This window comes from Pistacia vera, unplaced genomic scaffold, assembly GCF_008641045.1.
Source record: "Pistacia vera cultivar Batoury unplaced genomic scaffold, PisVer_v2 Contig208, whole genome shotgun sequence".
Lineage (NCBI taxonomy): Eukaryota > Viridiplantae > Streptophyta > Magnoliopsida > Sapindales > Anacardiaceae > Pistacia > Pistacia vera.
In genome coordinates this window covers 662,552-687,546 of record NW_022196011.1, presented here as the reverse complement: position 1 = coordinate 687,546, position 24,995 = coordinate 662,552, and the positions used below count along the sequence as shown (strand labels likewise).

General features: G+C 33.5%; 2 protein-coding genes, 1 long non-coding RNA gene and 1 pseudogene across 3 annotated transcripts in view; 3 read left to right on the top strand and 1 right to left on the bottom strand.

Annotated features, from left to right (window-relative positions):
* The first annotated feature begins 3,823 nt into the window (after positions 1–3,823).
* LOC116129150 overlaps positions 3,824–24,995 on the top strand; it is a 41,364-nt gene continuing 20,192 nt past the window's right edge. Inside the window, exons 1-5 of the mRNA XM_031414905.1 lie at positions 3,824–6,711; positions 6,812–7,312; positions 7,476–8,021; positions 8,942–9,625; positions 10,696–11,301. Coding sequence (XP_031270765.1) covers positions 3,883–6,711; positions 6,812–7,312; positions 7,476–8,021; positions 8,942–9,625; positions 10,696–11,301 — 5,166 coding nt within the window. The 5' untranslated portion in view covers positions 3,824–3,882. The remainder of the gene's footprint in view (positions 6,712–6,811; positions 7,313–7,475; positions 8,022–8,941; positions 9,626–10,695; positions 11,302–24,995) is intronic.
* Positions 11,489–13,883, top strand: LOC116129101. The gene is made up of 4 exons (XM_031414854.1): positions 11,489–11,858; positions 11,982–12,476; positions 12,825–13,418; positions 13,536–13,883. The coding sequence occupies exons 1-4, from the start codon at positions 11,517–11,519 to the stop codon at positions 13,560–13,562; spliced, it is 1,458 nt and encodes a 485-aa protein (XP_031270714.1). The 5' UTR covers positions 11,489–11,516; the 3' UTR covers positions 13,563–13,883.
* Positions 13,761–14,872, bottom strand: LOC116129103. Its single transcript, XR_004127853.1, has 3 exons — positions 14,594–14,872; positions 14,384–14,499; positions 13,761–13,852 (listed from the first exon to the last, which is right to left on the bottom strand). It is a non-coding gene; the product is annotated as an uncharacterized LOC116129103 (long non-coding RNA).
* On the top strand, positions 17,519–20,784 carry LOC116129100 (annotated as a pseudogene).

The window sequence follows — 24,995 nt, the reverse complement described above, 5'->3', positions numbered from 1 at the left end:
TCATACTCAATTATTGCTCTCTCTCAAAACTATTTTGTCCATTTCTACAACTAAAGTCTTGGTCTTCCTTTCCTTTCAAAAGAAAAAAAAATCTACAGCAAAAATCTACCCCATACTCTGTTTATCAATCTTTGTTGCTTATTATTGCTCACAAAGAAGAGAAACAAACACTCAATCTGCTCCTGTAATACTTTGCTCTTACTCTCAGATTAAGCCATTAAGCTGCACTTGTTTTACTCTTGTCCTTCTTCTGCGTTTTTTCTTTACTCTTTCTTTCCCTTTCAACTCTGTGTACCTTATATTCAGTATCCATAAATTCACTTTTAAAAAAAAAAAAAAAAAAAAAAAAAAGCCTTTCTCAATTTTTTTGATACTGATAGCAGAGATCTGTTTGGTTAATAAGACAAAGCAGAGGCATGAAACAGAGAACAATTTTGTCTAACAACAGTAAAAAGTAGGGATGGGGTTGTTACTTTTCAAACTTATTGGCACAAAATTGGTTTAGTAAAAAGTGAGGAATGAAAATGAAATCCCAATGATACCGTGTTTGTGGTTCACATATTGTGATGGTCCCCCTGGTGTTTGTTGAGATATAAATATAATGACTGAAGCCACCACGTCGATATGCTGTGGTCGTTGATTAAAACATTAATTGTCTCCTACTCAAATCTCATCTTAATTTATTGCTAATCACCAATCAGTCAATAGAAAACCGCGGGTTACTTTTTATTATTATTTAAAGTTATTATTGATATTAAAGGGGGGGTGTTTTATCATGTATTCTAATAAGACATGTTAAGTACAGAACATTTATTTATTTTAATAAATACAAAAAGAAAAAGAAAATTTAATTTTCAATACATTAAAATACTAAATCCAGATATCAAAACCATAAGTCCAAAAATGTGGAGTAATAATTTTGTTGAATGGCCCAAAGTGGTTAAAACTAATTAGTTTTTGATGTTTGTGTGGGCCGAATGATATTACGCGTATTTAGTATATAATAAATAATGTTTGGGATAAGGTGTATCAGGCATGATATTATCCAGATTTGACCTGTCTTGGATGACCGCTGGTTTATGTGTTCAAATTGTTATCCAAAACCCAATCTCAACGGCAGGATTTTGATGCCGAAATCACAAAAAGATTTAACAGGTAGTCGGGATAGAGGGTTATTAGAATAAGATATTTGATTCAGTGAAGCTACTAATAAAATGTCTTAGATCCCAAGTATTGAAAGAGAGAATGTTGTGCGTGGAGTAATCAGTGAAGCTACTAATAAAATGTCTTAGATCCGAAAGAGAGAATGTTGTGCGTGGAGTAATCAACTCAAACTGCTTCTGCATTGGCTGCAGAGTCACTTATCAATTGCTAGCTCTTGAGATCAGCTTGCTTGGCTCATTCTCTTTCAGAATTTTGCTGCTTTCGTTGGCTGCATTTCTTTCAGTCAATGCTACAAGACTAATAACCTCTCAGTTCTGCTCTGCATTTGCTAATAAATATATGGATATGATTAATTTGAGCGTAATAGGTTTCATCAAAATAAGATGTTGAGAAAGTTCGATGGGACCTTAGGTAATTTATATCACCTAAGGTCCCATCGAAGCCAGGTACATCACCGAAATAACCAACAGATAGTACATCACCAGGAGGATAACCACCGTCCAAAACTCCTTCGGCATCAGGAGACTTGGACCCAGTCCTGACTCCGATCTAGCGCAAGACTCACCCACGCCAGCTGGTGAAGGAGGAGAAGCAGCCCTACGGAAGACATGTTAAAATCCTTAAGTATAATTTATAAGTGATGTGGCTGCTCAATAGCAATAATTAATCTGATCTGGTGAAATACCAAATTAGAATCAATGTCTTAAAATTAATATTGTGGGGTTAATAAATTAATTATCAGTAGTGTTCTAATTAGAAGAGCTTAAGGTATATGGACGTGATAACGTGGAGATCTTTGCTTCAGATTGTTAGAATTATGTGTTTGCAAAATGTTTTTCCAGTGATGTAAACATATATATCATATTTTGATTTCAAGATTTCAAAGAAGTGTAAACGATAACAGTGAGTTTTTATATATTTCCTACAACCATTTTTGCCTATCAAAATAGAGAATAAAAACAGTAAAACAGAGCTCCTCTGTTTCCATTCCCCTGTTTTATGTCATACTTTCATCAGGCAAGAGGAATTTTGGTTTCCAATTGGATTTTTCTACTTTCTGTGTTGTTAGAATATAATGGCTTTTAAGTAGACAATTATAATATCAGTCAGTAATTTTTTTTCTAAAAACTAGAAATATATATATAAGAAATTATTATTATTATTATTATTATCATTATTATTATATTTTTCATATCGTTTGATTCTTCTTCTTTTAATGAGAAGCCGGTGGTGGGCAGGCGGCCACACAACATGACAGTGACAAAACACATACTTGATTGCTCTGCAGAAAAAACGAGGCCTCACACTGCACGCTGTTGTTATTGTGGGGTTGTCATGCTAGTTTTGCTTGATTAATTTACTTGACTTTCTGTTTCTTCAATTGGTAGTTGTTTTCATACTCAATTATTGCTCGCTCTCTCTCTCTCAAAACTATTTTGTCCATTTCTACTACTAAAGTCTTGGTCTTCCTTTCCTTTCAAAAGAAAAAAAAATCTACAGCAAAAATCTATCAATCTTTGTTGCTTATTATTGCTCACAAAGAAGAGAAGCAAACACTCAATCTGCTCCTTGAACACTTTGCTCTTACTCTCAGATTAAGCCTTTAAGCTGCACTTGTTTTACTCTCAATTTTCCTTTAAATATTTTGTTTTAATATATACTCTGTTGCTTCAGTTCTGCGTTTTTTTCTTTACTCTTGTTTTCATTTTCAATTCTGTCCCATTTAACTAGATTTACTTTATATTCAGTATCCATAATTTTACTTCAAAAATATATATATATAATATCCAGCATCATTCTCAACTTTTCTGATTCTGATAGCAGAGATCTGTTTGGTTGAAGCTAAGATTCTGTTTACGGAGCTTTCCTTGTAAGTATTTTCCTTATTAACTCTGTTTCTTTTTCTCACTTTTATCTTTATATCCAGTAGTATTCATAAATATGTAGCTTCCTTTAAGATGATTAGCAGTAGTTAGTGGGTGTCGTGTTTGCTGCCTCATTCACTGGCTAAATAAGGCTTTAAGATAGATAGAAACAAGATATGTAATTACTCAATTCAACTCTTGCATACTTATCTATCCCACTTAAATTTAAGTACAACCCCTTGGATTATAGAAATTTGTCTTAAATATAAAACAAAACGCAATCTTAAACCCGGAAAATCTATCACATGGATCAATAATGGGATTCAGTTTCAGCGTTGATTTTGTTATAGAACACCAGATTTATATAAATTAACCTTTCATTTCACTTTTTTTAAGAAGAGTATTGGAATCTCTAAATATGTAATTAATTAAAGATTACCTTCTTGTTTATTACTATTAATTTCTTATTTGCACATAATAATCATAAATCATTGCCATCCGAGATATCAAATTTCTAATGCTGTATATAATTTCCAATACAACAATACCAAAAACATTAGATTTAGCCCATGGAATGGTTATAAATTATTTTTCAGCTTGAAATTGATAGGAAAAAAATATATTAATAGATGTATGGGATTAATAACTACATGTCTGTTTGATTCTTACTCGCAGGTGCACTTGTCTGGCTGAGATCTGTTTGCTTAAAGCTAGATTCTGTTTACCCAGCTTTCCTTGTAAGTATTTTGTTTAGTAACTCTGTTTCTTTTTCTTTGACCTTTGTTTCCTATCAACCGTTTCTCACTTTTTTCTTTATATCCACTAGTCATAAATATCTCACAAGAATTAGGCAATGGCTCAAGAAATAGCTGTGGCTGCTGGTACTGAAGTTGTAAAAGAGGCTACATCAGATATATATGGTTTGCTTAAACAGCAGATCTCTTATGTGTTCAAGTACCAGAACTACATCAACGATCTCAAGAAACAAGTTTTGGAGCTCAGAAATAAAAGACAGATGGTGCAGAAACCTGCAGAGTCTGCTGAAAGACAAGGGGAAGAGATTTATGAACTTGTTACAACATGGCTGAGTGACGTGCATGAGTTCACTGAAGAGGTAGCAAAATCTATCATTGAGGATGAAGATAAAGTAAACAAGGGCGGCTGTTTCAAATTGGCGTCATGTCCTAATTTGATTCAACGTTACAGGCTTGGCAAAAAAGCAATGAACGCCACAATAAATGGTGCGGATCTGTTGGGGAAAGGAAACTTTAGTCATGTTTCTTACCGTCCTGCTCTACAGAGGACAGAATCCATGTATGTTAGAGGGTATGAGGCCTTTGATTCTAGAATGCAAGTTTTGCAGGAAATTATGGACACATTGAAGGATGTTAATGTTAACATGATTGGGGTGTATGGGATGGGAGGTGTGGGCAAAACCACACTGGTGAAAAAAGTAGCTTGGCTGACTAAGGAAAACAAGTTATTTGATGAGGTGGCCGTGGCTGAGGTAACACAAACCCCAGACTACAAAAAAATTCAAGAACAAATTGCTTTTGATTTAGGCCTGGAATTTGGGCAGGAGAGTGAATATCAGAGAGCTGGTTTACTACGAAATAGGATAAAGAAGGAGAAGAATGTACTTGTAATATTCGATAATATTTGGACGAAAGTCGACTTGGATGCAATTGGAATTCCTTTCGGAGATGCTGAGGGAGAAAGAAATGATGATACCATTGGAATTCATTTGGTAGATGCTGAGAGAGAAAGAAATGATGACAAGACTAGGAGATGCACAATATTGTTAACTTCTAGAAGACAAGACTTATTATCCAAGGATATGAACACTCAGAAGAACATCCATGTTCCTCCTTTATCTGATAAAGATGCATGGAATTTGTTTGTGAAGATTGTGGGTGATTTGGCAGAAAGTTCTGACTTCCAACCTATAGCTACTGAGATTGTAAAAAAATGTGCAGGTTTGCCAGTGGCAATTTCAGTAATTGCAAATGCACTGAGAAATGAGAGTCTTTATACTTGGAAAGATGCTCTGACTCAGCTTAAAAAGTCTAACCCAAGATGCATTCCAGGTATGGATGATACTTTGTACTCTACTATAGAATTGAGTTACAAATTTTTGAAAGACGAGGAAGCACAGTCACTATTTCTACTTTGTGCTCTAGCTGCTGAAGGTATTAATATTTCTATTGCTGACTTGCTGAAATATGCTTTTGGTTGGGGCTTGTTTCAAAATGTGGATACATTGGAAGAAGGACGGAATAGATTGCATTCGTTGATAAATCATCTCAAAGGTTCATGTTTGTTGTTGGATGGTGACAGTAACGATCATGTTAAAATGCATGACATCATTCATGCTGTTGCTGTAACTATTGCTTCCTCAAAGTTTATGTTTAATATTCAAAATGCCACTGTTTTGGAGAAGAAAATATCCAAAAAATCAGCCGCTATATCTCTGCCTTACAGAAAAGTTTCTTATGAGCTTCCTAAAAGGTTGGAATGTCCGGAACTCATGTTCTTTTTGCTGTATACTAGAAACCAATCTCTTCAAGTCCCTGATATCCTTTTTGAAGGGATAAAAGAAATCAATGTTTTAGTTTTGACCGGAATACATTTCTTGTCATTACCTCCATCTCTTTGTTGCCTAAAGAAAATTCGAACATTGTGTTTGGATGGCTGCATGCTAGGAGATGTAGCAATAATTGGAGAGCTAAATACATTGGAGATTCTTAGCTTTTTGAACTCTGATATAGAACAGTTGCCCAGTGAGATTGGACAGTTGACGCAGTTAAAGTTATTAGATTTGAGCAATTGTTTAAAGCTTAAAGTAATTGCTCCAAATGTCATTTCAAGCTTGTCACAGTTAGAAGAACTATATATGGGCAATAGCTTTGTTCAATGGGAGGCTGATGGAGCCAATAGTCAAGGACGAAGAAGGAATGCTAGTCTTGGTGAGTTGAAGCGGTTGTCTAACCTAAGAGCTTTACATCTTCACATTCCAGATATCCGGGTTATGCCACAAGACATGTTCTTTGAGAAGTTGAATAGTTATAAAATACTTATAGGAGACAAATGGAATTGGTCCTATAAATATGACTTTTCAACTTCAAGAACGTTAAAACTCAAGATCAGTGCTAATAATTATCTAGGGCAAGGGGTTCGAACTTTGTTGAAGAGAGTTGAAGATCTGTACCTGAATGAAATGAATGGTGTAAGAAATGTTCTTTATAAACTACATGAGGAGGGTTTTCCACATTTAAAGCATCTGCTTGTACAAGATGGTCTCGAGCTTTTGTATATTGTCAACTCATTTACTGGCAAACTTGCGTTTCCCAAGTTGGAGGCCTTGGTCCTTCGCCATTTGATTAATTTGGAGAAGATATGTCATGGCCAATTCAATGCAGAGTCTTTCAGCAAATTAAGGATACTGAAAATAGAAAAATGTGACAGATTGAAGTATCTCTTTGCATCCTCCGTGGCAAAAAACCTTACTCAGCTACAAGAAATGGAAGTGACTGATTGTAAGAACCTAGAAGAGATTTTTGGTGAAGAAAGTAAAGACTATGGTGATGAAATTGAAACAGATGATATGATTGAGTTCAATCAATTGTGTTCTCTAACACTACAACATCTACCACAGTTCATAAAGATTGGATCTGACATGAGGGTATGTTTTGTATTTTTCATCTTTTATTTTCTTTTGATATAAAAAAGAGTTTTCTTATTAGTTTATAAGTTATGTTTATGGACAAGGTTTGTTTCTACAGGTCGTCTTTCCAAGACTGGAGAAGTTGAAACTGTGCTCAATTAATATTGAGAATACTTGGCTTGATCAACCTTTGGCAATGTCTTCTTATAGTCAATGCTTAAAAAGCTTAACCGTGGAGGAGTGTAATGGCTTGAAATTTTTGTTTTCATCCTCCATGGTCAAAAGTCTTAACCAACTCCATAAACTTGTGATAGGCAACTGTAAGTCAATGGAAGTAATAATTGACTCAAAAAAGGAAGAAGGAGAAGAAAGGATAATTGATATGAGTTTTCCGAAACTATTCTACCTGAAGCTTGAAGTTCTGCCAAAACTTGTGACTTTTGGCATCGGGAATTCAATCGAATTCCCGTCTTTAAATGAACTTCATATTGATGGTTGCTCTAATTTGAAGACATTCTTCTGCAAATCTATTTATCCAGGCACGGTGAGAGAAGAACCTAAAGAAGAGTTGAACTTGGAGAACTACTTTATTGATATAAACCCTCTTTTTGATGAAAAGGTGATTTATCTTTATACTAAAAAATTATGTTGCCTATTGCTTTCAAAACGTTTTTTCGATTTTGAGAGCAAATCAACCTTACATAATATTTGGACATCTTTCTCATCGTAAGATTGTGGGTGTTTTATACAAAAATATTGACATCATGGATTGTTTGCTACAGGTTGCTTTCCCAAGCTTGGAGGTGATGGTACTATTACACTTGGATAACTTGCAATTGATATGGAACAGCCAACAACTCCATGTGGAATCCTTTTGCAAACTAAAAAAAGTGAGAGTCAAATTCTGTGAAAAGTTAAAGACTATTGTTCCATCTAATTCGCACGGACTTCTCACCTTTCACAATCTGAAAGAGCTAACCGTGGAAAATTGTTGGAGTATGAGAAGTGTCTTTCCGGTTACTATAGCTACTGGTCTCGTGCAACTTAATGACCTTTGTTTAGTCTCCTGTGGGTTGGAGAAAATTGTTTCTGAGAAGGAAGTTAACGGGGCCCCTAGATTTTTTTTTCCACAATTAACAAACTTCCGCCTCTATAATTTACCAGAACTCAAATGTTTCTACCCAGGGTTCCATACAATAGAGTGGCCAATCCTAAAATTTGTGGCTGTGTATGGTTGCAAGAAGATAAAAATATATGCTTCAGAATTTCCTAGCTTCCAAAGGAAAGATGATGGGGAAAGCCAACCTGCCATTTTTCTGTTAGAAAAGGTATGATTTCAATTTCATCCATACTCACTAAAAAATGCAACATGTTTATGATCATTCAGATTAATCTGATCATCGCTTAATCTGATTATATTTTTTCTCTTTAAATCCATCGAGTTGATGTATAATAATCAATTGAATGTTTCAGCTGTGAGATATTATTCATTTTGCTGATTAAAAATTGTTGTTCATTTATGTAATTCCTGTTTAAAGTGTATATTAACATTGTAACATATTTATTTATTTAGTTATTTGAAATATCTAAATAACATAATCATTTGGAGAAATTTTGTTGGTAATATCAATTTCACACATCATAAACCAAATTCTTATTTCTTTCATTAAAATTTGGCTCATAAAAGTATATAAGACCTTTTGCCTTGTACATTTCCATTTACATTATTTCCAAATTAAAGATCTGGTTATATATGTTTCTACTTGCTTATAATTAGTTGTACTACTAATTAATGATTGTAAAGGCAGTTTAGAGTGAAGGTTTGGTGATCTAAGAATTTAAAAAATAGGGAAACAAGGTAGAAATGGCAACTATTTTTCATTAATTGTTTTCAAGTACAGGGGATGTTCTTTTATTTTGCTGGGAAGTAAATCAACTTGTTCAGCAAGTTGACCAACTTGCATAACAACCTTCAACAACTTAATCAACTTGCCTAACTAACTTATGCCACTTGACTTGCAACTTGATTTTGGGTGCGAAACATGACAAACTTTTGCAGTTTCAGTTAGAAAGTAACATAAAAAATGAAAATAAACTAAGAATCCAGCATTTGTTTGTTGTTTGAGTGCAGTTTGCATTCTCAATAATGATAACTTGCTAAAAAATCGTAGTGTTTTTGTGTATATCGGTGAACTTGTTGATGAGTGAATGCTAACACCTACTTATTTACTTGTTTATCAATTCTCAGGTCATACCGAATTTGGAAGCGTTGGCTTTAGATGCGCATGACTTCAAATTGACATTCCTCCACTGTGATCTAGCTGAGAGCTTTGGAAAACTTAAAACACTTTTGCTATGTTACTTTGATGATGAATATGTTGCTTCTCTGTCCGGTTTCCTTCAAAGGTTAAATTGTTTGGAATCACTTTGGTTTGTTGGTAATAGTTTCAAAGAGCTATTCCCCTATGAACAAGGACATATATGGAAACAAGATTTACGAGGGGACACATTTCTTCAAAATCTTCAAACTCTACAAGTAGTTAGCTGCGATGGACTAGTCAGCATACTTACATGCTCAGCAGCCAAAGCTCTTGTCAATCTCACAACAACGACAATAAGAGACTGCAAGTTAGTGATAGAGATAATAGCTAAGGAGGGGGACAGAGAAGAGGAGATTGTTTTTGGCCAATTGAAAGTTTTGGAGCTTTATTGTTTATCAAGCCTCACATTCTTTTGCTCAACCAATTATTCCTTTAAATTCCCTTGTTTGGAGCAAGTTATTGTGAGTCAATGCCCAAAATTAAAGATCTTCTCTCAGGGAGTCTTAAGCACACCTTTGCTAAAGAGAGTACAATTGACGAGAGAGGGTGACCCAGAATATTTTTGGAAGGAGGACCTCAACTCCACTATCAAGCAAATGTTTACAGATATGGTATTTATTCTTTAACAAAATCATTTTCTTTCCTTTTACAACATTGCTATTGATATCTATATATACATTTTTTTTTTTACAGATATTGCTACTAATATATATGATGATTTGTAATACTATTTATGATATTGTTTATATTATAATTTTGAATTAATGATAGAGATTGATGCAACAACGCCAAAATCATGACTACAAGAGCTATTAACTTTTATAGACTAGAATGAAAATTTGTCAAACTCCTATTTCAATTAAAAATTTATAATTCTAGGATTCCACAAATCTCAATCTACTGATGGCATATACAAATCAATTACATGCTAACCAAGTTTAAAAAGCGTACATTGATACTTGTTCAAAATTTTCGCTAAGTTGTTTTTGAGCAATTATTTTGTGTTTTGATTCAGGATCTAGTTTTTCTCAATCTGCTCTATAAGGGTCATTATGCCTTGGTTAAATTTTTATGAGAACTACTTGCAACTAGGACCATATACATTTTTTTTCTTACATAGTTTCAAATTAGATTACAAAGACAAAACTAAATGATATTTGTTGTGCAAAATTGCATGAAAAAAGAATAGTATAGTATGATTTATAATTCTGTGCTAATTTTTTTTTTTTTTCATTTGTTGTTATTATATATTCACAACTATGTAGTGGCTATTTTCTTTGGTTCATGTCTAATAAGTAAAAGCATAAGATTTTCAATCGTTCCATAGCTTTTTATGTCCAACTTTCAGGTGGTCTTATCATAGAGGGGCACTTATTAAAGCTATAAAGAAGTACAAAATATTGTTACATTTATGTATTATAATAATTATTTTTTTAATCTTTTTAGTGAAAGACTACTTTGGATTCCAATTGATGTGACTACATATGTTTTATAATAATAGAATAGGGATGTTGTTTTTTGCTACATCAACATGAAATTTGTTATTATGAGTTAGCACATCCAATATTAAAATTTCATTGACATTCATATATAAATATTCATTTTGTTAAGCTTCAAATACTTTTCTATGTTTTAGTCTTTCAAAATTCAATATTTTAATCCAATATTTTGGGTTTCACAGGTTGGTTTCCGTAGCTTTGAACATTTGACACTCTCTCAATTCCCCAACTTGAAAGAAAAATTATGGAATGGTCAGACACCAATCGACTTATTCTGGAATTTAAAGTCATTAGAAGTGGATAACTTTTCAGATATGTCAAGTGCTATTCCATCCAATGTGTTATGCGGCTTCAAAAATCTGGAAATGTTGGATGTAAGAAGTTGTGAGTCACTAGAACAAGTGTTTGATTTGGAGGAAAATCGTCAAGAAATTCTGGGCTTAAAGAAATTGAAATCATTGAAAATTGGCAATTGCAACAGGTTGAGATATATATTTACACCATGGATACTGTTGGGTCTTGTTCAACTCCAAGCGATAGAAGTGAAAAACTGTGCTTTGATAGAAGTGATCATCAAAAAAGAACCGCAAAAGGATGCAGTGAGTGATAAAATCGTAATCCCTCAATTAAACTCTGTTGTGCTTGAGTCACTGCCTAACTTGACAAGCTTCTATTCGGGAAGTGAAATTTTGGAATGTCCTCCCTTGGAAACTATTATCATTAAGGACTGTCAAAAGATACATATGAAGGAGTTTGGTATCCATCTTGCATCTCTTTTCACCGTAAAGGTAAGTCTGCTTCAATTTTTTTTACACGATGATAAGTTTTAATAAAGAAATTCACATATCTTAGAAACAAAATAAAGTTTTTGTTTCTGAAAAAAAAACATTTTATATGCATGCAGGTTGTGTTACCCAGCTTGGAAACACCTTCTTGCTTCCAGAATTTAACAAACTTGGTCATCGAGGGCTTTGATCATTTAAAATATTTATTCCCATTTTCAATGGTCAAAAGTCTTTTCAAACTGAAGAAGCTTGAGATATCTAACTGTAAGTTCATGGAAAGAGTAATAGATGAAGATGAAGAGAGATCAAGTAGGATGTTGTTTCCTAAATTATACGAGCTGAAGCTCACAGATCTTCCAAAACTCACGACATTCTGCAACTCCACTGCAAATATTGTTGAAATTTCCTCCTTATTTAGACTTTGGATTAAAAATTGCCCTGCTATTCAAACATTCATATCCAATTCTATATGTGGTGGGATGACATCATCAAGCAAAGAAAATGAAGAAATGAGTGCAAAGGAGAACTATACTCGCATGCAATCTCTTTTTGATAAAAAGGTTTTCCGTCCCCTTATTTTGTTTTCAATTTTTCTCTTTTTTAATCACAGCTAATTTATATGTTTATGATCTACTAATAAGGGATGGTTATGTCGTAATTGTAATTGTAAATGAATTCTTCAGGTAAGATTCCCTAGTTTGGAGAGATTGTTAATCAGTCATGCTGATGAGTTGGTAAAGATTTGGGACGATCAGATCTCATTGGATTCCTTCTGCAAATTAAAAAATGTGCTTGTATACTTTTGTAAAAGACTGGTAAGTGTTTTTCCGTCTAACATGCTTGGGAGACACCAGAAACTAGAATATTTGGAAGTACAAAATTGTGATTCTGTTGAAGAGATATTTCAAGTGCTTGAGAAAAGGTCTAGAGAGGTGGAGGAAATTGTTGACAAGGAGGAAGCAGTCCCTAAGTTTGTGTTCTCTAACTTAGCCGAGTTGTCTCTACAGATGCTACCGAGTCTCAAAAGTTTATACCCGAAAATGCATATTTCTGAATGGCCAAATTTAATTAAGTTGAACGTACATGGATGTGATAATATTGAGATATTTGCTTCAGAATTTTCTGGAATCCGAGGGACTCATGGAGAAAGTCAACAACCACTATTCTTGGTTTACAAGGTATGAGGCACAATACTCAAATAAATCATTTCTACAACTCAAGTAAAGGCATTCTAACAAATTTTCTTAATTTTGCATCTCTTTCTTATTTAATCTCTTAAAAGATATGTTAAACATATTTATTATTAGCAATGCATGAATTTTATGTGAAATGTGTAGTATTATCATAATTGAAATAATTTTTCTTACTAGAAAACTCTGACATCATTATCATTATCAATAGAAGTAAGTTCCCATATATCTCTAATCTCACCATCTTTAGTGCTATCCACATAAACTAATCATCTCTTCTTTTTGGTTTCAACACTTTTTTTTTTTTTTTTTTTTGGTGATTGACTATTTTCCCAGGATGCATTCCCTAGCTTGGAAGAACTAGAGTTAGGTAAAATGCCCAAGTTGTTGCATATATGGAGAGGAAATTCTCAGCCTAGCAATGCTTTTCGAAATCTCAAGACTCTGAAAGTATCAGAATGTGACTGTTTAGAAAATTCATGGTCATCATCAATGTCTTTCCAGAATTTGGAGACTTTGCAAGTTTCAAAGTGTGATGGATTGAGATATTTACTGACCCCTTTGAAAGCTAAAACTCTAGACCGACTTACAAGAATGAATGTATCTGATTGCAAATTGATGGAGAAAATTATAACACATTTGGGAGATGAAGCACTGCAGGATCCAATTGTTTTCAACAGATTGGATTGTTTGGAACTTCACTGTCTGTCCAGCCTTAAAAGCTTTTGTCGTGAGGATTATACTCTTGAATTCCCATCCTTAAAAAAAGTAATTGTCAGGCAATGCTTGAAGATGGAGACTTTTTGTCATGGAGTTTTAAGCACAACAAAGCTGCAAAAACTACAATTGACAGAAGGAGAGAATGAAGTTGAAGAATGTTGGGAAGGCAACCTTAATTCCACTATACAACATCTGTTCAGAAACAATATGGTATTTATTGACTCACCAGAATACCTCATGCATTTCTAATTTTTAATGAATTGAATTGGTTGAATTCATATTTTCTTTTATTTCCTTAATTCAATGAGCTATGCTTTATCATTACAGAATGTGCGGAGCTCCAAAGAAGATTGAGGCCATTCCTTTAAATAGTTTGTGGCACACCATGGCCCGTTTCCCCCAGGTAAACAGAGACTTTGTTCCTGCCATCTTACTGATATTATCTTCACATTTGGTTGAAGGTGGAGCGCCCTTTGTTTATTCATTTGTTCTGTTGTTTCACTTGTTGGACTTGTATTATGTATTCCAATTTCTGCGAGTTGCCAAACACTTTGGGCAAACAAGACGATACAATATGCAGTTTGTTAATTTCTATGTTGATAGCTGTTTAAATCACTTCCACATGTTGTTAAAGATGTATATATCTACACATGTAAGGACAGTTCATTAAATAAAGAAGTATGTATAGAAATGATTTTCCACTTTCTACAATTGGTACTAAGATCAGAAGCAGTTACAAGATATAAAGATCAAATACAGATGGCGGAATTAAAATGTAATCAAAACAAACAATTAAAAGTAACATGAGAATAAAATTGCATGTAAGAAAAACTAATGTATCATTTTCTTATGACCTTGGTTATAGCCCTATTAGATGTATTTGACATATATATCTAAGCGTGCAAGGACAACGCATTTGAATACAAAAGTTTTCATAAAAAAGTTTCCCAATTTCTACAATTCAACTAACCTTACACACAGAGTAGAGAAACATTTCAAATGAGAAAAATAGCAAAAGGTAACTGTGAAATCCGCATAATATTATTGCCATCATACATGAAGCGCAAAAGCAATTACAAGATTTAAAGATTAAACACAGATCACAGAATTACAATGAACGACGCAGCAGATGTACAATGTGACCATCACAAAACTTTCCAAGAAAATCGTGATACCTTAACAGTTTCATCATTTGAATATGCCTCTGCAACATCAAATAATTTTCCAGTACTGTAGGAAGCAGAAAACTTTCCATCTGCAGCGCCATACTCCCCTAAGACCAGTAAAGAACCTGCAACCAAAACCAGCAATGAAGACACCTAACAGGGATGACCTATCTGGAATATACATCAAAGAAAAGGAAAGCTATACGGGACAGCACGCACTTGAAGAAATACTTAAGGAATCTTTGGCTCTCCAATAATCCGCAAATACGATTCCACCTACTCACAAAGAAATAAATATATAAATTTCAAGTAGCAGAAGATGATAACCAGAAGAACAGCAAAACTAGAGAATAGATGCTATTGATCTATCCATCCATGAAAATCCAGCTTTTATCAAGATATCTTGCAATCTAATTAAAAGATGCAATAAAATTGTTTAAATTACAATAAAAACTCCTCTAGTGACAGTCTTTTACAGCAAAACATTTGTACTGAAATGGTAAGTGCATAAACTATGCAAAAATAAAAAAACCTGGACTATTCTCTTGCACATTCTGTAAGTTATTCAAATCAATTGGATAATCAGTTCTTCTGGTTTTGAGATAATCTGTCACCATTAGGATAGTTACCTATTTCAATGGCATATTGGCATCTCTGAAATCCTAACGGATCAAAATACATGTAGAAAAATTTGCTGTTTCAATATTCTGGAGTTCAAAGCATTAGATGCTTATTAATTTCAGATTAAAAATATTGATATTCCATAATGATTTTCCTTTTTGGAAGGTTGGCTGAATTAAATTTTCAATAATGACAATTGTAATTGTCCTAGAAGAAATCATAATTGTGTGCAGGGTTCATTGTACATCATTCTAAATCCTAAATTATCGCTGCAACATGCTTATTTTGTGAATGAAATTTTGAATTTTATGAGCCTCTTTTAAACACGCTTAAACAAACCGGGGGCCCATAAGAGAGCTCAAGCAAACACTCCATGTACACCAACTCTGTTTCTAAGTTCCTACAAGAATTCAAAGGAATATTTTAAATGTAAAGGAAAAAAGTTTCATATGTCCTACAACCATTTTTATGAATCAAATCAGAGAATAAACAAAGCAAAACAGAGCTTCTCTATTTCCATTCCCCTGTTTTCTGTCAATTTTTCATTAAACAAACATAGTAATTTCAACATGGTGTAATAACGATCTATCTATTTAATGTAGGCTGTATAGACCGTTTTGTTGATATATTGGTAAACAATTTGCTATTTATCACCTCAATTGTTAGGACTTTGGCAATATGTTATCATCTAAATCTGCCTACTAGTCCACTACCCATACAGAGTATTTAAATACCTTTGATTATATATATGCACATTTTCCTACCTTCTTCTTTGTCCTCCCTTCCCCCAACCTCTTCTTATCCCTCCCCTCGCACCCCCACTCTCACCACCGCACGCACCCACCCACCCGACTCGTGCACCCACTCACCACCATCTCACGTGTCCCCACTTCCAGCGTAGCCCCTCACTGAATACAGCCCCGATGATTTTCATCCCTGCTACTGAGTTTGTGGATTTCTTTCATACTTTTTTCCATTTCCTATGATTTTTCTTTTTTCTTTTTTTGTTGTTGATTTGAGTGAAGTGGATTCTGATTTGGGTGGTTCATGATTTTGGTTTAAAGTGTTATTTTGGAAAGGAAGGTAGGGTGGGTGGCCACTGGGGATTCACTGGAAGATGGAGACGCTGAGAGAAGGAAGGGGTGAGGGGCCATACCGCCATAGGGTGGTTGGGCACCTGGGCTTGGCGGAAAGGGGACGGGCTGATGAAGGTTTGCTGGTTTAGGTTGCATTGACTAATTTATCCCTGTTCTGTCAAAATTAACTAAAAAGAAGTAATGACTGTTAAACACTAGGGGTTCGACAGTAATTTTCACAACTAGAGGGGGTATAAATGTCAGTATGTACAAAATACTAGACTATACTAAATTATATCTTCTCTTGTAAAAGTGATTTTGTAATTAAATAGAGTGTAATACTACACGTATATTATTTTCATATAATATTATATGGCAAGATACGATTGGTTAATTTAAAGTTAAAATTAAACTTTCATCCAATCATATATTACCACATAATGTTGTATGAGAATGATATATATATATAGTATTATTCAGTATTATTCTTTAATAATCTTAAACTAAGCCTTACTAATCTCAAACATGAAACCCTCATCAATTGAGTTGGCCTTTACTCTTGAGCTCAATTTTCTCATAAAAATGTGTACGCAAATTTATTCTGATTTTGCCAGATTTCTTCCATCAATCTAAAACTTCTTTGCTCAATCTCTTTCCATATCATTTGAGTTAACTTTTACGTTAATTAGCGAATTAAATAAAGCAAAACAATATTGTTAACTAAACCATGGGTTATGTTCTAGTGTATAATTTATGGGAATTAATATTTCCCAAACTATAATATTAAACATGCACTACTTTGTTATATATTGATCATAAATATTCTCTCTTTATTTAACCATGGACTTAATTATGGAATATGAACATATGCATGTAATTAAACCTAAATTTACTGTAATTAACAACATAAATAAATCAAACAGACAATCACTAAAAAAAAAACAAGTAACTAAACATAGGTGTAATGAAACTTGAAAATAGGGATAAACCCAAAAATTAATTTTAGAAGGGACAAATACAAATCTAGAAATACTGGTACAAATACATAATAGTCGAAATTAAAATACCAAACCTAATTGTTGACGCATATCAACGTTACAATTGATCTTATTAGAATCGATATGTATAGATTTATCATAATATGATAGAATCACCCAATTCTAATAACCTATTAAACCAGAAAGGTAGTCAAAGGTTTCGTCCTCTCTGTTGACAAAACAAGACTTTATAATCAGATGAGTATATCGGATTTCGACTCTCCCTTTAAAACATAGCATAAAATTTTGTATAGGACTGATAGAAATAAAAACTAACAAGTTGAATTGAGATGATATTTATTTATTTAAAAAAAAAATGAGCATAAAAATTCATCAACGGATGTGTAACCAACTAATGTTGTCCTAAACATCAAAACTAAATTAAAGACAATTTAAAGACAATAGGCTTGTACCTAGAAACTTTGAGGGTGTCACTGTCCTCTACACAGTTACTCAACGACGACTCCCAAGAAAACGGAAAACATATACCGCAGATTGAAAACAGAAACACCAAGAAAACAAAGGTATGGACTTTGATGGGATCTTGGGCAGGAAACAATCATCTAAAAGCCGCAATATCAGGAAAAAATGGCTTAAGACACGAGAGATGTGGCTAGTGTTTCTCGGTGTGATCCTTCACGCTGTCTACATGCTAAGCATTTTCGATATCTATTTCAAGACTCCTATTGTTCATGGCATGGATTCCGTCACCCCTCGCTTCAAGGCGCCCGCCAAACGCCTCGTCCTTTTAGTGGGTACATTCTCGAAACTTTTGTACACAAGGTGTTTGCTCGTTTGTCTCAGTAAAAAATGATTTAGAACGTCCTCGTTTTGATCGTGTTAGTGTTTCCTTATTGGAAGCGCATGTGATGGAATTCAGCTATTTGGTAAATTTTTTGAGTATTGTGTTTCTTAATTTGTCTCAATGAAGTAGTTAAAAGTGTGCGTTTTGAGCATATATGTGTTTGCTATTTTTGGTGTTTGTTTGGGAAATTTTAATGAGAACATATTGCAAAATATATTAAAGGGGTCTTGGAAAGATTTTGTCTTGGAAAGATTTTGTACAGCGGATGGTTTACGGGATGATAAATTTTTTGAGCCGGATTCAGAAGGGAATTTCAGAGCACCATTTGTGAGGAGTGTGATTAAGAATCAAGGTGGCTGGGGAGTCTCATGCTCGGCCCCCTACTTAGTCAAGGCCTGGACATGTTGTTCTAATTGCTGGTTTTTATGAGGATCCTAGCGCTGTTACAAAAGGTCAATATAATTTTTTTTTTTTTTTTTTAATTCCTGTAAAGTTTGTGTGTGGCGACCAACTTATTGTGTAAGCTAAAGACGTTTTTGTTCGCATTCGCAGGATGGAAAGCTATCCAGTTGAATTTGATTCGGTTTTTAATCAAATCCATCATACAATTCCTGATGGTAGCCCAGATATTGTTCCGATATTTTGTGGAGCCTTGCCACACAGCACCTAAAATACTTTTTCTCATGACTACGAAGACTTTGCAACTGGTTTGTTCAGTCAATTTCTGTAAGCACGGAAAACATACATATATTTCATTAGTGTTCTTAAAGTTCTTTAGTAAATGCTAGAAGCAAAAAGAAGCTTTCTTAGAACTTTATGAATATAAAGACATCTTAGCTGGCATGTACTGATATTCTTTCTTCTGCATTATAGTTGACTATATCTTGGTGTAAACTGGCTTGTGTGTTGAAAACCTAATCTTTACTCATTTACAAGGCCCGAATGATTTATATCTTGGTGTGTTAGCTTTTAGAGTTGTAACTTTTATTCAATGCTTTATCAATACGGTAGTGTTAATGCAGATGCGTCTTTTTTGGATGAGTGGTCTTCTGATCAATTTCAGAGCCTTCTTAATAGGTCCAATGAAGACCCGAAGTTGGAGGTACTACTACAAGATAATCGTGTTATATCTCTACATCTACTTGGTTGTGATTTGAATGGGCATGCACATCGGCTCTTTTCGTCTATCTACCTCAATAATGTGAAGGTTGTTGACCATATTGCCAAGCGTATGTATTCTCTTCTTGAAGGCTATTTTGAGGACAATCATACAGTGTATGTTTTCACCCGTATCATTGGATGCATGACAAAGGTCAGAATTATTCTATATCATATTAATTTTTTGCCTTGGGAATATTCTTACTTCATTTCATTCTAGAAAAAGAAAAATTTAGTGTTCCCCTTGGTGGAATGCTTGTTCACCTTCATTGTTAAATTTGTTACTTTAATAGAATATATCTATTCCCTATCTAAAAAAAAAAAATGTTGACATAATTATCATTTTACTGGCAGGTAGTCATGGAGGCGGTCATCCCACAAACACTGATACCCCTCTCGTTGTTTGGGGCCATCATCTGGAACAAATCATTCTGATTTTGGTTTTCGTTTAGTCGATGAACATCCACATGACACTCCAACACCTAAAGAATGGGGTCTTGATGGCATTGAAAGGGTGAATGTCAATCAAGCTGATATTGCACCAATCATGGTTGTGCTTAATTTTTGTCTTTGCTAGTTTTGTTCTGAACCTAATGACGTCTCCATTATTTTTATTGGTCTGCTGATTGACTTTTCTGACAGTCAACTCTTCTCGGATTGCCATGTCCTGTTAACTCGGTTGGGAATCTACCGCTTGAATACATCAACATTAATGAGGTGAGTGCAGTAGATTTCATCGGAAAGTGAACTTTTCCTCTGTTGTAATTAGTGATTCAAGTGTTGCAGTAAATTTTGAGCTGAAAATTTACATTTGTTCCTAAATTATAATTTTGTTATTTGGAATAGTCTGAATCGAATATTAACTTGTAGAGAAGTAACAAAGATTTCATTTGTATTACAATGGTCAGGCAGAAAAAGTTGAAGCTGGGCTAGCCAATACGAAGCAAATTCTCAACCAGTTTCTTTGGAAATCATGTATCCTCTTTATTCACCATTTACTCGATAGTAATTTGGACTGTCATGGACAGAAAACTTTTGAGAAGGTTTAAACATTACATTATTTTATTCCTTTGACAATGATCTAAACTTTGTGCTATTTAATAGCTGAATCTGTCATATTACATTTTAATTTTAAAGTCCTTTAAAAATTTCATGTTGTTCACTATCTTGACCGTTCAATGTACTTAGCTATTTCAGAATTTGTCAGAGATTCTTCTTAGTTCCTACATCAACTATTGTTGATACTTGTGGAAATATGTGGAAGGGGTTCAATGAATTAATTTAGTTTGCTATCTTCAATGGTTTTCTTGACAAACTTAGATATAAAGCAGTCAAACTCATTTTATTTAAAGCCTTATAAGTCGCTGGCTCAGTATTCTTCTGCGTTGAATTGGATTGAGGAGTTAATTTCTGTCAGAAACTATGAAGCCGCAATGAAGCTTTCGGAAAATCTAAGAACCTCAACGCTCCAAGGACTTCACTTTTTTCAAACTTATGACTGGTTGATGCTGATTTCTGTGATTACTCTTGGGTATATTGGTTGGATGGTCTGTCTTCTTCTCCATGTGCTGCAATCTTATACTTCCAAATATATTAAGAAAGGAAACTGCATTCCACCAGAGAAATAATACTAGAAAAGTAATGTCTAAGTAAGCTTGGACTCTTTTAACCTGTACTTTTTATCATTCTTGGAGCTTTTCTAACTTTCATAAATTTTCTGACAGAGAATTTGAAGGTTTAAATGAAATATGAGAATGAAATTGTCTAACAAATTTGCATGAATATTACTACATAGACAACTGAAAAACATCTATACCAGGAAAGCACTACTGATACTACAAATGACACTTGAAGATCAGAAGCAGTTAATCATCTACCCACAAAAATATATATGCCATCAGAGAAAAAATGGTATTATATTGACTCACGAAAATATTTCATGCATTTCTTTTGTGATTGATGTCTTGAATTGCTTGAATGATTTTTCTTTCATTATCTGAATTCAATATGTTATGCTTTATAATTACAGAATGTGTAGAGTTCTAAGAAAGATTTGAGGTAATTCTTCATGCACAAACAGGAATAATATATGCATGAGTGAATTTATATTGTTTGAATCATTGAACACTAAGATTCACTGGTTTTGGAAAGTTCATTATATGACAATGAGATTCATGTTCATTCATTCACATAGAGCTAACAAATCCACTATCTAGTATTAAATTAGAAGATTTAAGGAAGAAGAAAAGGAGAAGAAGTATCCAAGAAGAACTCTAAAAGTTTCATCCAAGCTTATATTAAAGAAACTATGATAATATTACTAATTCAATATGCATAATATAATCGGTTAATGGAATACATACATTGCATTCAAAATTAGGCAGGTTTTATTCTGACTTAGAATACGTTGCATTTAAAATAATTATGAAACCTTAGATTATACAGTGGGTTTAAACCCAAATATAATAATACAATTATCATGATTGAAACCAAATATAATAATAGTTAACATTTTCATCACTATAGAAAGCTTGGTACATAAAGCATCTCTAAATTCTCACATGCATATCATCTGAATTTTTTAAAATTCAAACCTAAAAATCATTTCAAGTAAAGAGTTTGCTAATTTTTTTTTTTAAAACTTTTTACATAAAATTAAAGTTTTATCTTTTAATAAATTCCTCAAATTTTTATCTAAGGTTTTTGTAAAGAATAGGAGATCATCAGGAAAGAAATTTAACTTGCTATTTGAGTTTAGAATCTGATCATCAAATTTTCACATTTTTCAATCTGGTATAGTTTACTTCGTCAAAAGTCAAGTGGTGGATACCTTATATCCAATAGCAAAATCAGCTACGCAAGCCGGCAAGACACTAAAGACACCAATTACGGGGAAGAAACTGCCGCCGCCGTTGCCATCACCACCACCGCCATTACCACCATCACCACCACCAGTAACTCCTGCAACACCTATAACACATGTAATAATACCAGCCCAAGGAGGAGCACCTAGGAACCAAATTAAGCCATGGCTAATGGCTTATGCTCTATTGTATAATTTATGTAAATTAATATTTCCCAAACTATAATAATAAACATGCACTACTTTGTTATATATTGATCATAAATATTCTCTCTTCATTCAAGTCAAGAGATAGTTCTAATGAATTAACCTGGACTTAATTAGGAATATGAACATATGCAAGTAATTAAACCTAAATTATTATAATTAATAACAGAATTCAATCAAATAGGGATCATAAAATAAAAAAAAAAAAAAAAAAAAAAAAACTAAACATAGGTGTACTGGAACTTAAAAGCAGAGATGAACACAAGAATTAATTTTAGAGGGGAGGCATGTGTGTTAATTGTTAATTTTTTGGACTGCATTTACGGTTTTAAATTAATACTCTTAAGTTATCTAATGAACTTAGAAATGTACATTTATGGAATCAAAATCAGCAAGAATATAACAGTCTGTTTTACCTCGTCAACATTCACTTCTATATATAGAGAACACAATTAATACTAAGTGAATATTTTTGTAGGTTTTGTGCTTGTTTTGTAGGTTTCATTTAGTAATGAAGAGGAATTTCTGTTTGGAAAGGTAAATTTTTAGATAGTGTTTTACTTACCATTGTTAAAAAATTTGTAGAAATATTGTCGTTTTTCTCTGGCTACTGCTACTCCACCACCACTGGTACGCCCACCCAAGGAAATTCCGCCATCACCAGTGAGCCCACCCAAGGCTAAACCTTCACCCCTGGTAAGCCGCCCATTACTACTCCAACACAAGTGAGCCCACCTAAGTATATACCAGCTCCACAAGTAAGCCCACCCAAGCCTGCACCACCACCACCAGTGAGCTAACCCAAGTCCACACCACCTCCACCAGTGAGCCCACCCAAGTCCAATCCACCTCCACCAGTGAGCCCACTGAAGACCACTCCACCGTCAGTCCACCTAAGACTATTCCACCAACAGTGGCTCACCACTACCTCTGGTAAGAACAAAGAAAGGCAACAACATATGTACACAATAAAAATACTTAGGAATACACTTAAAATCGTAACTTTTTTCAGTCTTTTGTTGACAATATATACTTCGATTAATTTCTATTACTTTAAAAGACCCATAATCCTCTTGTTTGTTAATTTTAAGTTCATAAATGAATCAATAAAGTGTTAGAAAAATGCAGGAACTAGATTTAGGTTTATGAAGCTTGAGTGAAAAGGTTTTGTAAAAGAAATTTAAATATATTTAATTTTAATTCATTATTAAATTATAACTGAAATTTATTACTAATATAGGCTTACTTAACAAATTAGTCAGACTTGAATAACAACACTCTTACTGGAATCAAGTCCCTAGTTAGTTTGAGTAGTTTTGATGTTACTTTGAAAATTAAGGAAAATGTTGTTAGTTATTGAAGTTAAAGGGGTGAAATGTTTTATGCCAAATATAGGGGTGACAGTGTGATTTATCCTATTTGGTATTCATATTTCTTCCATTTGATTAAGAGGGCTTAAATATCCAAATTGATTTTTTTTTTTTTAAATTCTTTTACTTTATTCTTATGAAGTTTTGTAAAATCAAAAAGTCTTTTGCATACCCACATCTTGATTAGTTGTTCACGCAGTAAGATGAATATGTCAATATATACAATCAAATAAAATATATTATATCATAACATATGATATAAACATGCCTCTTAATTAATCATCACATAGATAAAAGGTAAGTTATTAAGATCCTATATCGGGATTTCATGCTCATAAAGTGTGGTACATAAACTTAAGGGTTCTCTCACCTATCAAGTCAGTCTTTTAGGTTAGGCTTTCCCTTAGGTTTAAATTCTAATATTGGTACTTTTTGTTGAGAGCTGTATTATGAAAAAGGTTATCTATAGGTTAGATTAAGATGCAATGTGCTCTCCTTGGGAGGAGGTGTTACATCAAATAACTGATAGATGAATAAAGTCGTCGAAAAGGGGAAAAGGTTATTGTCAAGTCAGTGTACCAAAGATTTTCTTATTGTTGAGTAAATATAAACCTCCCCACACCATAGTTAGACATGTATTTAGTATTGGCAAAATTTTTGACTTAATTTTTTAATACCCCTTGTAAACCATTCGTCCTTAATAATTCAATGAAGAATAAGCGATGATAAGTTGACATTAAATATAATGTCTTTGAAGTTGTCTCTCATCATCATTGGGTTAACAAAAACGGTTCAGGTAGAGTGTCTAAAATTTAATCACACAACATCTCAACCAGTATCATATTATAACCTATAAGGTGCCTCTTGTGAGCTTTTCTTCTGCTCTTTTCTTTCTTTTTTATTTTCCTTTTTAAACTATATCTATATAAATTAATTTTTAAGAATACGTAGTACATAGTGCTGTTCATAAAACAAAAAATTTGTTTGCAGATTGTATTATTCAAACTGCCACCAGCATCTTTTAGCTTGATCTTTGATGGATGTGATCATTTAAATTACTTGTTTTCATCATCTATGGTCAAAGGTCTTTTCCAACTGGACCTGCTTGTGATATGGAATTGTAAGTTGATAGAAGAAGAAGAAGAAGAAGAAGAAGAAGAGACGATAGATAACATACTATTTCCTAAACTTGATAAGTCTCGCTAATCTTTGAAGACTCAGAAGATTCTACAATTCCACTGGAAGTGTGGATTAAGAATTGTCCTATTATGGAAACATTTATCTCCAATTCTGAATGTGGTGAGATGACATCAAGCCAGGAACCTAAGGAAATGAACTCTAAAGAGAACCTTCAACCTCTCTTTGATAAAATGGTGAAACGTTCTGCTTTTTGCTTTTTATATTTCTTTCCATATTTGTTCACGCCTCTTGTATAGATTTGTATTATCTTATTTATTTCTTTTGTTTATTAGTTATTATTGAAA